The following is a 17,778-nucleotide window of genomic DNA, read 5'->3' on the forward strand; positions in this document are numbered from 1 at the left end:
AGAGACTTGTTGCTCTTGTTGGTTAGTTGTAACTGACTTAAAGTTATTGTACTCGCTGTGAATTATATTATTGTTGCTTGCTTTTTCTACAGGTACATACTTGCACTTCTGAAGTTCATGTTGTTTAATTGTAACTTGTCTAAACATGCTCTTATGGTTCTTCCCTTTGGGACTTATTTGGTTTTTCACAATGTATGCTTCATGTTTTGGCTACCCGCAATGTTTGGGGCTATCTCGTTGTTATGATCAGTGACCTATGCACTTTTGTAAAGCTCTCTCTTGGAAGTCGCTTTGGATAAAAGCGTCTGCTAAATGCATAAATGTAACTATCCCTCCAACGTCAACAGCTGCAAAGTTCCATAGTCTTTGGGTCTTTTGCCAAATGATGGAGCGGAAAGGGGGAAGTGAACGTATGGACCAAAAGACTGGGGGTGGCATGTTTTGGATGGGATATTTATGCCAATAATGACCATCAGGTCATTAGCAGAAGGATGATTGGATGAAGATTGGGCCGATGTATTTGTCATATGAATGGTGTTTCTGCCTATTCAAATTAGAGCATATTCAATACGTGTGGAGCTCATGTGCATATTCAAATTACTTCCAAAAGAAACTTGTAATAAAAAGTAACTTTTCATTTATACTTTTACTATGTTAAGTTTTATTGTGGTAGGAGTAAAGGAAAAAAATAAGTCTATTTGGGTGTATTTTGGGCATATTCGATTAGTGTATAGCTCATTTGCATATTAACATTCATTTTTAAAGAAACGTGTAATACAAAATGTTGTACTTGTCATGGGTAGTTTCATGGTGTAAAGGAGGATAGGAGGGTGTAATGTTGCCTGGCCTTATTGGCACACATCTCGGATTGATGAGAATTTAACATATTTCCTCAACTAGGATTTCTAAGGACTTTTAGTATGTTGTTCTGGACACCTCATAGAAATGATCTAAGCTGCAAAAAAAATGTTTTACAATTAGTCTGTTGTAAAACGCTACTTTGCCTGGACTAATAGTAACAAAGTTACATACTAGCTAGTTATAACAGTTACACAGAAAGAGACACAATATGACAACGAAGTCCAAGTGGACTCAAAGAACGCAGTGTTCGGCAATCAACTGCAACAACTACCAATCTGACAGTATTTATGCCTTTCATCGCTTTCCCAAAGACCCTGACAGGTAAATTTTGTCGGTAGCGTAATCTTATGCACCTGCTAACTTTAACGTTTTTTTTGTCTAGTAGTAGGCTAATGAACTTAATTCCTTCTAGGAACTGCACTTCCTAGCCATAGAAACCAGAATAATGATTTATATGGATATGACAGTAAATTAAAATGAGCTTCTTAAATTAATTTGCTGAATTCATATATTTCATTGATAACTTATTTGTGTATACTGTAGGCTAACGTTGTAATGTGTACTGTAGAGCTAGCATTAACGTTACCTCCTGGGAAACGGTCTAACGTTAGGCTATTATAACGTTATATAAACTCATCACTGTCACACTTAGCCTAATGTAGAGAGTAATATAATTTATAAAATGCTTGAACTTCTCTGTCAATATAAGTTCTTTGCATCACCAAGCGCTGCAGATGTGTACGGAAGTGAGAAGCGGAAACGATTACATCTGTTTTCCGGTTCAAACGCTGGGCGCTCCGCATAACCCCTATTCCGCGGGAAAACCGCGGACCTGGCACGACTGAGCGGTATCAAGGTTCTGCTCAGTCATTTGTCTACTGAATTACTTCCTTCAAGGGCACATAGGTGTGCAAGAGCTTTTAAAATGAATTGAGACTGAAGCTGTTCCAGAAACTCATCATGTGTGTGAGCACCAGTTCTTTTCGAGTTGATTGATTTCCGTGTGCTGCTGTTGTGTGCGTCATAGTCAGAAATGTGATCGTTGAGATTTGGCGACCACATTCTAATTGTGGACGACACGTGAAAATATATTCTTCACAGCGTCAAACGGAATGGCAACTATTTGGGTACTTCGCCTTTAAGAGCTCCCCGGCTGATGTGTGACGTTTTCCATGATTTTCGTCGGCCCCGGATAGATGGTATCCAACGCTTCCTAATCTGGATCATTTTAACCTGGAAGTTCAATTTTAACTATGAGGACTACTGTGAATTTACAAGATCAATGGATGTGTCAATAGGCACTTCAGGAACCTTACATAACGTCTGAAGTGCGCGCTTGCACTGGACCGACGGAGCTTTTATAGAGCTTGTGATCAAAACAAACAGCTGAATCTTGACAGTGAAAGCCGTTAGGTAGGATCCTTTCCCCAAACACATCACCACCCGGCTGCTACTTCCACCGTTCGTAGAGCTAATTCAATGACACTGCAGGTAGTGTCATATACAAACCTAGAACTTAACCCTAGGCTTCAATGTTTATCATGTCTGTAGCATTGAACTACATTAGCATATTTATCTTTCTGCACTGATTAACTCTTGTCAAGTATGTTCATTTGTAGCCAACATGTCTAAATATTTCTCCTTCAACAGTGTTATTGTCATGTTTTTTTAGATGCCATAATGACTTGATGGCCCTGAGATGATCCAATCAGACGATATTTAATCTATCTTTCCTACTCGTGTCAGAAGGCCGTCTGCGGACTGTCTCGCGCCTCTCCCGGGGGCTAAACACGCAGGCCTGTCCGGCGGCAGCTGCACAGATGCCCGGTGGAAGATGGGAACGTCGCAACAGCTAGGTAGCTACATTACAACTATGTTTAAAATCGTATTGAATGTTACTGAAGTAGCGTAATTACACGTATGATAAAGACCGTAACTTCCTGACGTATTTCTGCACCCTGCATTCTCTGTCAAGACAGGAATGCATCAGTAATGAAAACAGGATTCATCTGACTTTCCAATATGGACATTATGATACTAGGGAAAGCATGGTACCGTATGCATATCAAAAATAAGTTGTCGCCTCATTCTAAGTTAGCATTTGTCCTGATTGGGTCTAGAAAGAAACTTGCAGAGATTGCATTTGCTGAATCAAACTTCACAACCAGGTTAACCCATGATATGGTTCCCTCAAGTCACATAAGTATATCGAATCCAACAAAGGTTCAATGTCCAGAACGACAGCTCTCTGTACGCGCTTGTCTAGTGTTTTGTTCTAGAACAGTGCTGAATGTTCTAGAACAGGCCTGTATGTTCTCTAAAAACCATCCTGTATGTTCTAGAACAGTCCTGTAACCCTTTCCTGGCTCCCCCAGATATGGAGGTGATGACCCCTCTGATTGAGGCTCTGGGTGAGGGTGCGGATGAGAACACGGATGAGGACCAGGACCCAGAGCTGCTGTCTCTCCGACAGTACGAACCGGGCAGCGAGGAGGGCATCACGTAAGACCTCCACTTACCCCTCCTCCCACTCAAAACCTCCAACCACCCCTCCACCTCTCCACCCATACAAGACCTCCAGTAACATTGTAACCTGTAGTAACTACATGAGTATAGTGTTGTGTGTGATGTTGCAGGTTCAGCCAAGCGCTCATCCACCTTCTGAAGGGCAACATTGGGACTGGTCTGCTGGGCCTTCCTCTGGCTGTGCGCAATGCAGGCATCATTGTGAGTAGCATGTATCGCTAACGTGGCTATCAGGCTCACTGTGTGTAGCATGTACTGCTAACGTGGCTATCAGGCTGACTGTGTGTAGCATGTATAGCTAACGTGGCTATCAGGCTCACTGTGTGTAGCATGTATAGCTAATGTGGCTATCAGGCTGACTGTGTGTAGCATGTATAGCTAACCTGGCTATCAGGCTTACTGTGTGTAGCATGTACTGCTAACCTGGCTAATATGCTCACTGTGTGTTGCATGTACTGCTAACGTGGCTAACAGGCTTACTTTGTGAGTAAAGTTCTCGGAGTAGCATGACTAGTAAATGCATGTTTTTTATACATTTGAGATGGTGTGTGTGGGTACAGCTAACATGTACAAAAGGCAGGTTACAGTCTAATTGGCCATGTGATTGGAGGGTTAGGCATTAGATGAGTAAATTTGCCTGGGTTAGGGTTAGCCTGGGTTAGCTTGTGTTTGGGTTAGCCTGGACATGGGTTAGCCTGGGTTTTGATGCGTTTGACTCAGAATGACTATTCAGAATCAGGTTTATTGGCCATAATCTGGTGTTTGTTTGCCCATGTGTGTGTGGACCTGTTTCATAAAGGCCGCTCAAAAAAGCTGGACTTAAAATCCCAAACCTGACTTGAATTAGCTTAACAAATCAAGCGGGGCTAAAGAGGTTCCATAAAGGCCAATTTCAGCTCACACACTCCTATTAATTCAAGTCAAATTTAAGTAGTCAAGCTAATTGCGCGTGCACCCTATTCTTATACAGCCCGAGAGGTAAAACATGGATCATACAATCCACCACGGCAAAAAGCAATGCACACGGCCACGTGACTTCTTCCAGAAAGAACGTTCCCTTTAAGCAGCTCCCTCATCCACCACTTCATCAGAATAAAATGACACGCCATGATTGACGTGAACGATACGCTACGTAGGTCGAGGACCTTTTTTAGACCTTCACTTCATTGATTAAAAAAACAGATCACCCTTTAAACACATTAAATTGACTTTTTTTGACATTGTTTTATAAATAGCCTACTATTAATCAATACATTATCCAGTAGCCTAACTTTTTAACATGGTTTTTGTGTCGGGAAAATTAAGGATAGATGTATGGCTTTAGGTTCGTTTTGCAATTGTAGGCTACTGTTAACAATAATGTAATTTAGATTGAGATATAGGCCTATATGCCTGAACATTTGAAATCCCAAACTACCATATAGCCATACGTTTAACGTAGGCTATGTAGGTTTGTATCATTCTGAAATCATTGTTCATCATTGTTTAATGCATAAGGCTAAATGTTGTAGCCTATGTATTTAAGTTGATTTTCTATAAATGTAGCCTACATATTGAACTGAGGGAGAATGAGAAAATGAGAATGTCCTAAATCATAGTTTTTCCTGTTGGATCAGTGTTACAGGAACGTGTGGTTAAGCAACAACACGCCCCGGACCAGGCTAGTTTCGAAGCATAAGTTACCATAGTAACTGAGTTCGAACTACGTTGAGCTTGCTTTATGGAACCGAATGAACTAGAAATGAGTCTGACTAACTGACATAAGCCTGGCTTATTCGGTAAACTCGCTTTATGGAACAGGCCTCTGTTCTATGTGCTTTACAGGTGGGGCCCATTTGCCTTCTGTTGATGGGTGTGGTCTGCGTTCACTGTATGCACATCCTGGTCCACTGCAGTCACCATCTGTGTGAGAGGTAAAGGATTTACCTAATTGTTACTACATCATGCATATCAGCCAAGACAGTCAGATAGACAGACAGCCAGTCAAACGGCTTCTTTTCTTGTTAAACCCAATGGATGCAGCCTGCAGGACTTAAGATCCCCGCTAGGGGACACACACTCAAAGACAAACACTTGTCTTCGTTGCAAACCCATCATCAAGAGCCAGACCTGCTCCCATCCTCTTTTTCTCTCAATTAGTCAGTTCAACTGCTCTATAGACCCAAACTCAGACCATCTCTCTTTCCATCTGTCTGTCTTTCTGTCTCTTTACCCGTACTCCTCACCTCTCCCTCTTTCTCTCCCTCTCCCCCGCTCTCCTCTTCTGCCACTGTCTCACTCTAAGTGTGAGCACAGCGTGGTAATTCACTGGATAATGTGTAGTAATTTCCTTTAGAGAATGTAATGATGGATTTCGTTGACGTGAGACGTTGAAAGCTGTTAAGTGCTTTCTGCCTTGGTAAAGGAGCGTGAGGTCACGGCTGAGATCTCCATTACTCAGCTGCCAAGCGCTCCACAATCATCTGACACTGGCCCCTCTCCTGAAACACACACACACATCAAACAGTACTAAACGTATGCACAGGTCACACAGTCTGAGTACATTCCAATGAAGGGTTGGGGCGGGGAGGGGGAGGGGGAGGGGGAGGGGGAGAGAGGGAGAGGGAGAGGGAGAGGGAGAGGGAGAGACGGGGAGAGAGACAGGGGGACAGGGGGAGAGGGAGAGGGAGGGGGACAGGGGGAGGGAGTGGGGAAGGGAGGGAAAGCCAAGCAATAGAATCACTTAATGCCTTTGTGTTTTTCAACCCTTCTTGATATGTTATCACACAGAAATTTTACATTTAGTCATTTAGCAGACGCTCTAATCCAGAGCGACTTACAGTAAGTACAGGGACATTCCCCCGACGCAGGTAGGGTTAAGTGCCTTGCCCAAGGACACAACGTCATTTGGCACGGCCGGGAATCGAACTGGCAACCTTCAGATTACTAGCCCGATTCCCTAACCGCTCAGCCACCTGACTCCACAGATGAATATTTCATTGCTTGCATGTTTTTCTACTTCTGTCCATGTCTGGAACCAAGCATCCACACTGCTGATTAGCACAGCGAGTGTAGCGCCCAGCATCCACACTGCTGATTAGCACAGCGAGTGTAGCGCCCAGCATCCACACTGCTGATTAGCACAGCGAGTGTAGCGCCCAGCATCCACACTGCTGATTAGCACAGCGAGTGTAGCGCCCAGCATCCACACTGCTGATTAGCACAGCGAGTGTAGCGCCCAGCATCCACACTGCTGATTAGCACAGCGAGTGTAGCGCCCAGCATCCACACTGCTGATTAGCACAGCGAGTGTAGCGCCCAGCATCCACACTGCTGATTAGCACAGCGAGTGTAGCGCCCAGCATCCACACTGCTGATTAGCACAGCGAGTGTAGCGCCCAGCATCCACACTGCTGATTAGCACAGCGAGTGTAGCGCCCAGCATCCACACTGCTGATTAGCACAGCGAGTGTAGCGCCCAGCATCCACACTGCTGATTAGCACAGCGAGTGTAGCGCCCAGCATCCACACTGCTGATTAGCACAGCGAGTGTAGCGCCCAGCATCCACACTGCTGATTAGCACAGCGAGTGTAGCGCCCAGCATCCACACTGCTGATTAGCACAGCGAGTGTAGCGCCCAGCATCCACACTGCTGATTAGCACAGCGAGTGTAGCGCCCAGCATCCACACTGCTGATTAGCACAGCGAGTGTAGCGCCCAGCATCCACACTGCTGATTAGCACAGCGAGTGTAGCGCCCAGCATCCACACTGCTGATTAGCACAGCGAGTGTAGCGCCCAGCATCCACACTGCTGATTAGCACAGCGAGTGTAGCGCCCAGCATCCACACTGCTGATTAGCACAGCGAGTGTAGCGCTGCGTCATTCTCAGTGTTGCTCTGTTTATATTTCTTTCTTTGTTTTCCCGTTCCATCCTCCTACCCATCTTCTCTGGTGTTTGTGATTCTGGGATGCGGTGGAGCCAAAAACTGGGTCGCCCAATGACAGCTGTGCGGTATTAATCACTGTTATCATTTCAATAGAACGTCAGAGACTAGCGAAGCGAGAGAGGAAAGGAAAATGAATGCCTGTAATATAATCGCCCCCAATCCTAACCAGGACACAATGTACTCTCTTTCAGACAGCAGTCTCAATCTCAGCCCTCTTTCTCTCCTCCTTCCATCTGCTCCACTCCTCCTCCGCTCCATCCCTTTCTCCATCTATCCCTCCTCCACCCCTTCCCTCTCTCCATCTATCCCTCCTTGACCCCTTCTATCTATCACCTCCCCTCCTCTCTTCTTCTATCTATCACCTCACCTCCTCTCTTCTTCCATCTATCACCTCACCTCCTCTCTTCTTCCATCTATCACCTCCCCTCCCTCTTCTTCTATCTATCACCTCCCCTCCTCTCTTCTTCCATCTATCACCTCCCCTCTTCTCTTCTTCTATCTATCACCTCCCCTCCTCTCTTCTTCCATCTATCACCTCCCCTCTTCTCTTCTTCTATCTATCACCTCCCCTCTTCTCTTCTTCCATCTATCACCTCCCCTCTTCTCTTCTTCCATCTATCACCTCCCCTCCCTCTTCTTCTATCTATCACCTCACCTCCTCTCTTCTTCCATCTATCACCTCCCCTCCCTCTTCTTCCATCTATCACCTCCCCTCCCTCTTCTTCCATCTATCACCTCACCTCCTCTCTTCTTCCATCTATCACCTCCCCTCCCTCTTCTTCCATCTATCACCTCCCCTCCCTCTTCTTCCGTCTATCACCTCACCTCCTCTCTTCTTCCATCTATCACCTCCCCTCCCTCTTCTTCCATCTATCACCTCCCCTCCCTCTTCTTCCATCTATCACCTCACCTCCTCTCTTCTTCCATCTATCACCTCCCCTCCCTCTTCTTCCATCTATCACCTCACCTCCTCTCTTCTTCCATCTATCACCTCCCCTCCCTCTTCTTCCATCTATCACCTCACCTCCTCTCTTCTTCCATCTATCACCTCCCCTCCCTCTTCTTCCATCTATCACCTCCCCTCCCTCTTCTTCTATCTATCTATCACCTCCCCTCCTCTCTTCTTCCATCTATCACCTCCCCTCTTCTCTTCTTCTATCTATCACCTCCCCTCCTCTCTTCTTCCATCTATCACCTCCCCTCCCTCTTCTTCTATCTATCACCTCACCTCCTCTCTTCTTCCATCTATCACCTCCCCTCTTCTCTTCTTCCATCTATCACCTCCCCTCCCTCTTCTTCTATCTATCACCTCCCCTCCCTCTTCTTCTATCTATCACCTCCCCTCCCTCTTCTTCTATCTATCTATCTATCACCTCCCCTCTTCTCTTCTTCTATCTATCTATCACCTCCCCTCCCTCTTCTTCTATCTATCTATCACCTCCCCTCTTCTCTTCTTCTATCTATCTATCACTTCCCCTCCCTCTTCTTCTATCTATCTATCTATCTATCTATCACCTCCCCTCTTCTCTTCTTCTATCTATCTATCACCTCCCCTCTTCTCTTCTTCTATCTATCTATCACCTCCCCTCCCTCTTCTTCCTTTCTCTTACCTCTCAGCAACACCTAGGGAACCTGGAGGTTAGGGTTAGAACCCTGTCAGCTGTACATGACTCTCTCTCTCTGTCTCTCTCCCCCAGGTTGAAGAGGCCTTCCATGAGTTACAGTGACACTGTGGCCTTTGCCATGGAGCACAGCTCCTACCAGTGCTTCAGGAAGACGGCCAACATTGGCAGGTACGACTCTTATGTCCCGCCGGTCCATGTCTGGAACCAAGCATCCACACTGCTGATTAGCACAGGGTTAGGGCAGTGGCCTACGAGGCTCTGGCGGTTGGTGCTGATATACACACAGCTCTTCACATTTATTAGTGTTACAACAATCCAGATCATAAACTCAAAGGAACAATCATTTAACAGCTAGAGGCAGGCCATTCTCTTCCTCAGTGCATAATGACATTCCTCTATCTATTTGCAATTTGATCTTTATTTTCACTAACCACAATGCCAGTTGTATACAGTTAAAGTGAGGAGAGTATGATAAAAAGGAACATTCTCTTTCTAGTAACACAACCTAACAGTGTGTGCTTGTATATATGTTTGTTTGTGTGTACCGTATTTTTTGGAAATAAAGCTGCGGTTTATACCCCGATTTTAAATTTTTCTTGTGGTGGTGAGGCTTATATTTCGAAGCAGCTTATAGAACATTTTTATAACAAAACAGGATTCAAAATGTACGAATGACAAAGCTAACAAGTAACACTAGCATGATAGTAGTAGCATTGCTACGAGTATTATGCTAGCTAACTTAGCCCGGAAGCTAACTAAAGCTAGCTAGCTACCGTTTTAGAAAACTAACTTGCGCTTTGGGGACCATTGGAAGTATTTAGAACTCACGCGTCTGAAGTTAAATATTAGACTAGTTAATTCCCGGGCAATAGAAAACATACATTACGCACTTACTTTCGTTTTCGAAGTGTGTTGCACAACGGCATGCTGTAAGATCGCCTATACTCGTGCATTGCTTGGTTTCATTGTTCCCGTATCAAGTGCGGTATTTATTCCAGTGCGGTTTATACTCAGATTTACAAACGCAAAGCTCCCATTCTGGTGGGGTGCGGTTTATAGAAAATGCAGCTTATTTTCTGAAAAATACGGTATATATGTATGTGTGTGTGTGTGTGTGCATCCATCTCAGGCATGTAGTGAACTTCTTCCTGGTGCTGACCCAGCTGGGCTTCTGTAGTGCATACTTCGTGTTCCTGGCTGAGAACATAAAGCAGGTGGGTTGTGTTTAACTACATGCCTGTGATACTACATGCCTGTCATACTACATGTCTGTCATACTACACGCCTGTTGTCTGAAACATAAATCATGAATGTGTGTTACTGATGGTCCAACCAATCCCAGTGAGGTCATCCTGGTGTAATGCTAATCAGAAACAAGCAGATTTCTTCTTTGCAAAAATGATGACCCATACACTTCCAGAATACCCTTCACCAGCGTTATGCTGTTGGAAGCTCTGGGGTGCAGTGATGCGTAGCTGTCCACAGGGGGCACTAGTGCAGTTTCTTCCTGGCTTCCTTCCTTCCTACAAGACAAGCTTGTTCTCTCACTGCCATGGCTTCTCCCTCACAATTTGTGATCCGTATCTGTGATCAGACAGGGAACTCCTCCTTATCATGTTGTACCATAGATAGCATGCACAGAGATAACGACTATATGCACTGATTCAAGTTCCAACAGAACCAACACAACCAGATTTAATTGCTAGAACTTTGGAAGGAGAAATACTTTTCTAACTGTAACCCTTAAACTCACGTTAGCGAGGAAAAAAAACAACAGTTTTTCTTTTTACCATTCCTTAGTTTGTCTTCTTACGCAATACGCTGTAATCCAGATATTGTTGCTCTGTATTTAAGTAATGACATGTTATTGTAGCAGTGTAGAATCATTTTTCATAGTAGCTGAGATGTGATTAATTTGCAATATGGCCCCTATACCCCACACCTGTACACTACCTGTACCCAATATCCTCTACATTTACATTTATGCATTTAGCAGACGCTTTAATCCAAAGCAACTTCCACAAGAGAGCTTTACAAAAGAGCATAGGTCACTGATCATAACAACGAGATAGCCCCAACATTGCGAGCAACCAAAACATGAAGCATACATTGTGAAAAACCAAATAAGTGCCAAAGCGAAGAACCATAAGAGCATGCAGTTAAACAAGTTACAATTAAACAACATGAAACTCAAAAAGTGCAAGAGTGTACCTGTAGAAAAACAATAAACAGTAAAAACATTTCACAGCGAGTACAATTTACAACTAACCAACAAGAGCAACAAGTCTCTCAATAAGAGTCATTGTGATCCTGGAGGAAACTAACATCCGGTCCAGCCAAGCATTCCTAAGTACCGTTGTACTCCCGGAACAAGTGTGTCTTGAGCCTTTTCTTGAAGGTGGGGAGACAGTCAGTGTCTCTGATGGAGTTGGGGAGTTGATTCCACCATTGGGGGTCCAGACAGGAGAAGAGCTTGTGTTGGGACCGGGCGGTCTTGAGCGGTGGGACCACCAGACGATTGTCAGAAGGAGACCGTAGGTGACGGGTGGGGGTGTAAGGCTGCAGGAGAGACTTGATGTAGTCAGGTGCAGTCCCGTTCACCGCTCGGAAGGTCAGTACCAGAGTCTTGAATTTGATACGGGCCGTGATGGGAAGCCAGTGGAGGGAGATGAGGAGCGGGGTAACATGGGAGCGTCTGGGTAGATTGTAGACCAGGCGGGCCGCTGCGTTCTGAATCCTCTGAAGAGGGCGGGTTGCGCATGCTGGGAGACCAGCGAGCAGCGAGTTGCAATAGTCCAACTTGGAGAGGACAAGTGCTTGGACTAGCAGCTGGGTGGAGTGCTCAGACACTCTACCTGTACCCCTCTACCTGCATTCAGCATTGACATAAGCCATTGTTACTGAAAGTACTTTATTTACTAATTGTTAAAACCCGTCCAGTGTTTACCAAATTAGTTTATTTGCACCAAAGCTGAGTAAAGCTTCTTATCTGAGAAATAAACAAACGGGATTGGACGGGACAAACCACCAGAGCTTCTGGAATACAAACAAGCCAATAAGATGCTGCTTGTCTTTGTTATTCATCAGGATTAGACCCAGTCAACAGGGGGAGTCCCATACAGTTTGCTTTAATGATCTCCATGTTTGGTTGCGTAGCGGTTAATATCCATTCCAAGGTGTTAATGAGTGCAGTCCTTGTCAGTACTAAGCCATTTTGTATTCATGCACACACTTCATCATCCCATCTCCCTTATTCAATATTGACCTTTTCATGCAATTCTTACTGCTGTTAGCCGTGTGTGTGCTTGGAGCTCAGCATTCTGGTGTTCCTGTGATGGAGACTGAAGCACAGAAGCTGCCATCAGGACAGTCCTGCTGCCTGCTGGGGCGCTGGAGCTCCCACTGAAAGGACCACCATATTCTCATAATTGCCAACAGTAATGTGGTGCTTGTTAGATCTCCCCCATCCTTTTACCCAGAGCTGTGAAGTGTAGCTATGAGAGGCCATACATGAGCTGTGGGATCATGGAGAGATGATTGTTTTTGAGACCCCCTGCTTTCTCCTCCTCCTCCCATCTCCTCCCTCCACCTCCTCCCATCTCCTCACTCCATCTCCTCCCTCCCACTCCTCTCTCCCCCCCCCCCCCCCCCATGTTCAGACTATAAGTTATCCAGTCCCTCCCTCCCTGACGAGGTGTTACTCATGAATACTCATTGGAGCCACAAAATGTTCCTGATCATGATTTTCTCTTGGAAGAGTAGTAATATTTCCCTCTGATGGGAAACTGCAGACTTATCAACAAGCAAGAGGCAAATCCACTTCCAGCTGTGTGTTAATGATAAGCTCCCAGTCTCTCTCTCTCTCGCCCTCTCTCTCTCGCCCTCTCTCTCTCGCCCTCTGTGGCTGCCTGCAGATCCTGGATCAGCTCAGTCCTGCGATTAACAGCAAATATGCATATTCAGAGCAGCATTACAGCATACACATCTTAGTGTTGTGGACTGAGAAGGAAATGTCTGTGCATTAAACAGGCTGAAGGTAGAGGATTCAGAATTAACCGTACCTAGTTCTTTAGAGTTAGACTTTGCCTGGTGGGGCAGTTGAAACCATTGGTATTTTGGTGGTTCGACATGCAAGGCCTCATTCTCCCTCCTTTCCTCTCTGTTCCTCCTGCTCCTCTCTGTCAGGGCTCCTGTCTTCAGACCACACTACTCCTCTCTGTCAGGGCTCCTGTCTTCAGACCACACTGCTCCTCTCTGTCAGGGCTCCTGTCTTCAGACCACACTGCTACTCCTCTCTGTCAGGGCTCCTGTCTTCAGACCACACTGCTCCTCTCTGTCAGGGCTCCTGTCTTCAGACCACACTGCTACTCCTCTCTGTCAGGGCTCCTGTCTTCAGACCACACTGCTACTCCTCTCTGTCAGGGCTCCTGTCTTCAGACCACACTGCTCATCTCAGCCCCGTCCCCATCGTTAGCACGCACAGGAACCACATCTCCCCCCCTCCTCCACCAGCCCCTCCCTACCCCCCCTCCCTACCCCCCCTCCTCCACACAGCCTCTCTAGTTAGGGGTTAACAGCATGTCTAGCGAGTGACTGAGGCTATCCATCTGCATGCTGGAAGCTGCCTTTCTTGAAGGTTGATGGGTGAAGGGCAGAAGGAGTCTTCATTAAGAGAGGACCATTAATCATGGGTGCTCGCGTGTGTGTGTGTGTGTGTGTGTGTGTGTGTGCGTGCGTGCGTGCGCGCGCGTGTAGGTGGTGGAGGGTAACCATGGAAATTTCAGCCAGGAGGACAACGTCCTTCTACCGTTGGCCAACGTGTCGTCTAGCGCCACGGCGATGCCAGTGTTGGGCCCTCCCGCTGCCACGGTAACGGGTGTGGCTTGGGACCTGGACCTGCGGCTCTATATGCTCTTCATCCTCCCCTTCCTCATCCTCCTGGTGTTCATGAAGAACCTGAAGAACATGGCCGTGCTCTCCTTCCTGGCCAACATCTGCATGGCGGTCAGCGTGGTCATCATCTTCCAGAACATCATGACGGTAAGGAGCCCCGTCTCCAGGACTGGGCGGTATTGTTCCTCTGGGGCCCCCGTCGGCAGAGGGTGTCAGTAAATGTGAGTGGTTCCCCTTCTACTGGGCATCAGAGACCTATTCTGGCAGCACACTGAATTGCACTTGCATATTTTTGCATACTTCATTTCTCGAATGATGGCTCCATAACACTTTGAACAACCAGTAGAAACCAGGTGTTTCTCTCCCAGACAGTAGAAACCAGGTGTTTCTCTCCCAGACAGTAGAAACCAGGTGTTTCTCTCCCAGACAGTAGAAACCAGGTGTTTCTCTCCCAGACAGTAGAAACCAGGTGTTTCTCTCCCAGACAGTAGAAACCAGGTGTTTCTCTCCCAGACAGTAGAAACCAGGTGTTTCTCTCCCAGACAGTAGAAACCAGGTGTTTCTCTCCCAGACAGTAGAAACCAGGTGTTTCTCTCCCAGACAGTAGAAACCAGGTGTTTCTCTCCCAGACAGTAGAAACCAGGTGTTTCTCTCCCAGACAGTAGAAACCAGGTGTTTCTCTCCCAGACAGTAGAAACCAGGTGTTTCTCTCCCAGACAGTAGAAACCAGGTGTTTCTCTCCCAGACAGTAGAAACCAGGTGTTTCTCTCCCAGACAGTAGGGTTCAAGCACATGTTGGTGTAGAAGTTGCAAGAGGAAAGATTAAAGTTGGGGATTGTTTGGGGTTTTACGATACCGGTGCCAAATCGCTTAAAATGGTTCCAATGCCTAAACCGATACTTAAATCATACAGGTTTATTTTTGTGTTTTTTTAAACTAGCGATCATGTGCGGTGATGGCTTCTTACATCCGTTTCAGAGCACCAAAGGACCAATATTTCAACAGAAAGCTCAGGCATTTAAGTGGCACCGATATTGAGGCACCGAAGGGTGGAGGGTGGGTGGAGGGTTGGTGGTGGGTGGTGGGTTGTTGACCCACCTCCTTGCCATTTACACAGCTGTAACCTGTCCTCGTCAAGACTACTGACAGGTGAAGCCATTCTACAGGTGGTGGAGCCCCCTGGTGGTCGGTCTGCATACAGATGCACACTAACACCCTATCCCAGAGACTGACCATGTTGTTGTCTTGGAAACCCAGCCAGCATGGAAATTGGTCTTTTCACAGTGCAGTTTACCCAGAAGTGGTACTGTGTTGTACCAAGTGTGTGTGCATGTGCACATGTGTGTGTGCATGCTTTTCGTCGTCAACGAGGAGGAAGGCCAACTTTTAATAGGCTGTACGTCTGGATAGCTCCCAAGGTCACTTTAAGAGTACAATTACTATGTGGAGCAGACTGGCAGGCAGGCTAATGGATCCTGTCGTGCGGCGGTCCTCAGTAGATTAGCATCTCGGTGAGGGATCGTCTTTGCTCTTAGTGCAGGTCTCACAGAGGAGATAGTTGTGGAAGTTTGTAGCTGTGTGTTTCTGTGAGGGTGTTTATGTAGCTGTGTGTTTCTGAGATGGTGTTTATGTAGCTGTGTGTTTCTGTGATGGTGTTTATGTAGCTGTGTGTTTCTGTGATGGTGTTTATGTAGCTGTGTGTTTCTGTGATGGTGTTTATGTAGCTGTGTGTTTCTGAGATGGTGTTTATGTAGCTGTGTGTTTCTGTGATGGTGTTTATGTAGCTGTGTGTTTCTGTGATGGTGTTTATGTAGCTGTGTGTTTCTGAGATGGTATTTATGTAGCTGTGTGTTTCTGTGATGGTGTTTATGTAGCTGTGTGTTTCTGTGAGGGTGTTTATGTAGCTGTGTGTTTCTGTGATGGTGTTTATGCAGCTGTGTGTTTCTGTGATGGTGTTTATGTAGCTGTGTGTTTCTGTGATGGTGTTTATGTAGCTGTGTGTTTCTGAGATGGTGTTTATGTAGCTGTGTGTTTCTGTGATGGTGTTTATGTAGCTGTGTGTTTCTGTGAGGGTGTTTATGTAGCTGTGTGTTTCTGTGATGGTGTTTATGCAGCTGTGTGTTTCTGTGATGGTGTTTATGTAGCTGTGTGTTTCTGTGAGGGTGTTTATGCAGCTGTGTGTGTGTGTGTGAGGTTTGAAGTGGAAAATGTGTTTCTATGTTCTTCAGACTGTCTCCAAATCACACTGTTTGTTTTCTCTGCCCCTCTCGCTCGCTCTCGCTCTCTCTCGCTCTTGCTTGCTCTCTCTCGCTCTTGCTTGCGCTCTCTCGCTCTCTTGCGCTCTCGCTCTCGCTTGCTCTCTCTCGCTCTCTCGCGCTCTCAGGATTTCAACATGGTTCAGCAGATTCCCCTCACCTCCCCTGTGGGAAAGTTTCCTTTCTTCTTTGGAACAGCCATCTTTGCGTTTGAGGGGATTGGAGTGGTGAGTACCCCATAGGAGGACACTGGCCTATGTTAGCATGGAGGAGGATGAAATATATGAAGGGCTTTCTCTCCCTGGAATGTCCTAACCTCTGGTGAGAGGGTGGAACTGAGAGAGCAAGATAGTTAAAACTGTTATTGGGTTTTCCAGAAGGCATAAGCTATCCTGTAGATAAAGCTGTCTGTTTGTACTCAGTATGTGTGTGTGTGTCAGCTGTGGCCCAGGTGATGTATGAGTGGGTACCAGGGTGTATTGACTGAGGGGCTGAAGGGCTCTCTCTGCCCACCTCTGCTTCCTGATTAATGGATGAGAGGGAGAGAAAGAAGGAACGTGAAGAGGGAGGAAGCAGACCGTCTGATGAGATGGAGGAAGAGAATGAAAGTATCTTAGAGTAGCCTTCTCAGCAACTTGACTATCCCATACTGTATTCCTCCTCCTCTCCTGGTGTCTGTGTTCCCCAGCTTTAGGGGTTACTCTCAGTGACAGGGTAACTATCCGCCAGGGAATGGTCTGGCCCAGAGGGAAGCCTGGGTGGTGTGTGGAGCTGCCTGGGTGGAGCTGCCTGGGTGGAGCTGCCTGGGTGGAGCTGCCTGGGTGGAGCTGCCTGGGTGGAGCTGTCTGGGTGGAGCTGCCTGGGTGGAGCTGTCTGGGTGGAGCTGCCTGGGTGGAGCTGCCTGGGTGGAGCTGCCTGGGTGGAGCTGTCTGGGTGGAGCTGTCTGGGTGGTGGGTGGAGCTGGTAGATTGGGATGTGGCAGCACATATACCAGAGAGAGAGAGAGGGAAAAGGAGAGAGAGGGAAAAGGAGAGAGAGGGAAAGGGGGAGAGAGAGCAAAGGGGAGAGAGAGGGAAGGGGAGAGAGAGGGAAGGGGAGAGAGGGGGAAAGGGAGAGGGGGAAAGGGAGAGAGGGAAAGGGGGGGAGAGAGAGAGGGAAGGAGAGAGAGGGAAGGAGAGAGAGGGAAGGAGAGAGAGGGAAGGAGAGAGAGGGGGAAAGGGGGAGAGAGAGGGAAAGGGGGAGAGAGAGGGAAGGAGAGAGAGGGAAGGAGAGAGCGAGGGGGAAGGAGAGCGAGAGGGAAGGAGAGCGAGAGGGAAGGAGAGCGAGAGGGAAGGAGAGCGAGAGGGAAGGAGAGCGAGAGGGAAGGAGAGAGAGGGGGAAGGAGAGAGAGAGAGGGAAGGAGAGCGAGAGGGGGAAGGAGAGCGAGAGGGGGAAGGAGAGCGAGAGGGAAGGAGAGCGAGAGGGAAGGAGAGAGAGGGAAGGAGAGAGAGGTTTTTCTTGGGATTTAACCTTCATTGAAGCTCATTCGATAGTCATTAAAGTCATTGTTTATTGTCTTGTAAATCATGTACTTCCAGTTTAACAGTGAAGGGTTTAGGGGACTATCACTAACTGACACCAGCCGCCCAGCGTAGCAACCCTGAGCCTCATCAGCTGGGAAGGTTTTGTCCAACCTGCTAACATTGCATC

The 17,778-nt window shown here is 46.8% G+C and overlaps 1 protein-coding gene and 1 long non-coding RNA gene across 7 annotated transcripts in view; one reads left to right on the forward strand and one right to left on the reverse strand.

The window, feature by feature from the left end:
* The window catches only part of LOC134029631 (uncharacterized), a 102,250-nt gene that overhangs the window by 32,460 nt on the left and 52,012 nt on the right, over positions 1-17,778 (reverse strand). The gene's annotated exons all lie outside the window — the stretch shown is intronic.
* Positions 1,769-17,778, forward strand: part of slc36a4 (solute carrier family 36 member 4) — a 73,005-nt gene continuing 56,995 nt past the window's right edge. For 2 of the 5 annotated variants that reach the window (XM_062473870.1, XM_062473871.1), the window contains exons 1-9: positions 1,769-2,274; positions 2,608-2,717; positions 3,237-3,363; positions 3,498-3,588; positions 5,212-5,300; positions 9,014-9,109; positions 10,071-10,155; positions 13,697-13,981; positions 16,218-16,316. In XM_062473870.1, coding sequence (XP_062329854.1) covers positions 2,696-2,717; positions 3,237-3,363; positions 3,498-3,588; positions 5,212-5,300; positions 9,014-9,109; positions 10,071-10,155; positions 13,697-13,981; positions 16,218-16,316 — 894 coding nt within the window. In that variant the 5' untranslated portion in view covers positions 1,769-2,274; positions 2,608-2,695. Of the gene's footprint in view, positions 2,275-2,330; positions 2,353-2,533; positions 2,718-3,236; positions 3,364-3,497; positions 3,589-5,211; positions 5,301-9,013; positions 9,110-10,070; positions 10,156-13,696; positions 13,982-16,217; positions 16,317-17,778 lie in introns of those variants that run through there. The other 3 variants (XM_062473872.1, XM_062473873.1, XM_062473874.1) reach the window with 3 other exon arrangements.

The sequence above is a fragment of the Osmerus eperlanus genome, chromosome 11, assembly GCF_963692335.1.
Source record: "Osmerus eperlanus chromosome 11, fOsmEpe2.1, whole genome shotgun sequence".
NCBI lineage: Eukaryota > Metazoa > Chordata > Actinopteri > Osmeriformes > Osmeridae > Osmerus > Osmerus eperlanus.